At 46.2% G+C, this 2,628-nt stretch overlaps 1 protein-coding gene across 1 annotated transcript in view; it reads left to right on the plus strand.

Moving 5' to 3' along the window:
• The window catches only part of Nmur2 (neuromedin U receptor 2), an 11,838-nt gene that overhangs the window by 2,048 nt on the left and 7,162 nt on the right, over positions 1–2,628 (plus strand). Inside the window, exon 2 of the mRNA XM_008845259.2 lies at positions 767–797. Within this exon, the coding sequence (XP_008843481.2) occupies positions 767–797 (31 nt within the window). The remainder of the gene's footprint in view (positions 1–766; positions 798–2,628) is intronic.

The following is a 2,628-nucleotide window of genomic DNA, read 5'->3' on the forward strand; positions in this document are numbered from 1 at the left end:
TCCCCAAATTCTCACGGATCCACAGATGGCCTGTGTCAGAAGTTTCTGGAGGTTCAGACACCAGCCACCCTGCTAGGTATGAGTCATGTAATTGATGACATCCTGTGTCAGAAAGGATGAGGTGGAATCCACTGTACCAGCAGGTACCAGGAAAGGAAATATCACTCCCAGGAGAATGTAAATATCTCCATGCTGGAGGTCTGGAGGAGCAGACCCTATTCAGTGCCACAGGCATCCAAGCCTTTGGAGCCCCTTGCCTGGAATGTTCTTGCCATCTGTCAACTCACCCCCTTTGCCTTTCTGACTCAGGTTTACGCTATAAGTCACACTTCAATCACCCCTCAACCCCCCTCCACCCTCGGGAGAGCTCTCCTGATTCCCCAGCTATCCTGTTTCTATTGTAGGTGCTCGTGACTTCCAGTAACTTCCCTTCATTATAATCTATAATTCTATGCTGGGAATTCTTTATTTCTCCCCAACTAGACTAAGCGCAGTCAGGGACAGGGCTAAATTACTTCCCTCATTACTGGGCTCCAGCCTCTCTTCCTTTAACACAAAAGACCTGGAATCATGGCCTCAAAGGGCTCTTTGCATTTACTAGATGTAAAGACACCCAAGCAATCCTAATGATACTTAAGTTACTGAGTCTCTTGGAATGTGAAAAGTTGTGTATGAGTCTGGGTCCCACTTCAGAAGGCACCCAAGCCAGGGCTGAAAGCTGAACACTTAGTGGTTCTGCCTCATTCCATGGTACAACTCTCCACAGAGCTGCCCTTCAGGGTTTTGACATCGTGGAGGTAGGAGCAGACCCAAGGGCAGCTTCCCTGCCGTCCAAGGAGAGAGTCTGGTGAGGCACTAGCCCAGCATCGCCTCACATACAGTGTCCCGATTGTGTTGATGAGGATGGATAGAAGGGAACTGTGCCAAACAGGCTGCCTACCAAGCCAGTGAGTAAGTAACAAGATGATTGATGGACGGAGGAGGGATGGCAGATGGATGTATGGGCAGTGAGATGGACAGGCAGATGGACAGATGGATGGACAGAGAGAGGAGGGCCAAGGAGCTTTCTCATACATGCATACATACATACATATTACACACACACACACACACACACAATGAACATCTGATCAGGACACCTAATCAAACTGAACAACAATCCCAACCCTCTCCTCGCTCTGACATTCTGTACCTGGAGAGGTCAGGTAGGTAGACGTCTGAGCTTCCTATAGAGTGATCACATGTTTTCATTTCTCGTTTTTGCTGCCTGTGTCTGCGAGAGTAGACATCCCTGACGACTGAACACCTGCTGTGTTTTTGCTGCCTGTCTGAGAGAGTAGACATCCCTGACGACTGAACACCTACTGTGCTAAGCACCTGAAGGAAGACAAAACTATTTAAAATTAAATCAGTATTTAATATTAAGGAGACGTAAGCCAGGCATGGCGGCGCACACCTTTAATCCCAGCACTCGGGAGGCAGAGGCAGGCAGATCTCTATGAGTTCAAGGCCAGCCTGGTCTCCATAGTTCCAGGCCAGCTGGGGGACAGGGAGACCCTGTCTCAAAAAGACCAAAAAATAAGTAACTTTTGGTTTTGACCACTTTCAAACACTGAACTTGTTCATTGCATTAAACTATAAATCACTTTAAAATATTGTACTTTGCATTAAATTCTTCAGAGGCAAAACTCAAGGTTTCTTTTGGAGTCTCATGGTTTGGGTAAATTTAGATTCTGGCACAATCACCAGAGAATTCTAAAAACTGTCCCCGTAAAGATCGAATCTACATGCTTTTCTTATGACATGACATATAAACGTTGGCTTAGCATGTAAAATACCACATAGCTACAATATTTACAATATCAGTCAAGGGGCTGGCAAGATGGGTACAGATGTTCTCTGCCAAGATCGATGACCTGAGTTCAATATCCAGAACCTACACCATGGAAGGAGAGAAGCAACTCCCGCAATATCTGCACAAGTGTGCATGCCCCTACCTAAGTAAGTCAATAAGCAAAAACACAAATAAATGTAAAAAGTCTCCCCCCAGTTAAAAAACATCAGTTGAAATAATGAGGCGAGTGCCGAGGTGAGTAACTATGGGAGGTCACAGACCATCTCCGACAACGGAATAGTCATGGCTACCCAACGCCACCTGGGATCATGACAAAGGTCAAGGGATCTGCGTTCCTTCCTAATCCTTCTGCATCTGATTCCACGCAAGTCCTAACGTGCCAGGACAAAATTAATGCCTGCTGCTACCTTCTTCTCAGTGACCTCATGCTCACCTCCACTTCTGAGTTTCCTTCGGTGCCTGAGAAGACAAAGCCCAGGTCAGCACAAGAAACAGCTTGGTAGTAACCTGCCACATAACCTCATGCAGACACATCAGTTCCCTACCCCTGACACTAAAACCCACATATCAGTGCCTCATAAATAAGAGTGGTCCTCTAGAGCCATTTTGATGATTTTCTGCTCAGGATTTGATTCATTATTACTGCAAAAGTCCCATAGTCCATGTTGTCTGTCTCAGCACCTCATCAAAGAAGAGTCTGCAGCATTATCCTAGTGTGAGAGGCCCCTTCTCTCCCAGGTTTTCAAAGCCAACTATAGGGGCTTTCATAAAAT

This window comes from Nannospalax galili, unplaced genomic scaffold, assembly GCF_000622305.1.
Source record: "Nannospalax galili isolate Female #2095 unplaced genomic scaffold, S.galili_v1.0 scaffold1962, whole genome shotgun sequence".
Taxonomy (NCBI): domain Eukaryota; kingdom Metazoa; phylum Chordata; class Mammalia; order Rodentia; family Spalacidae; genus Nannospalax; species Nannospalax galili.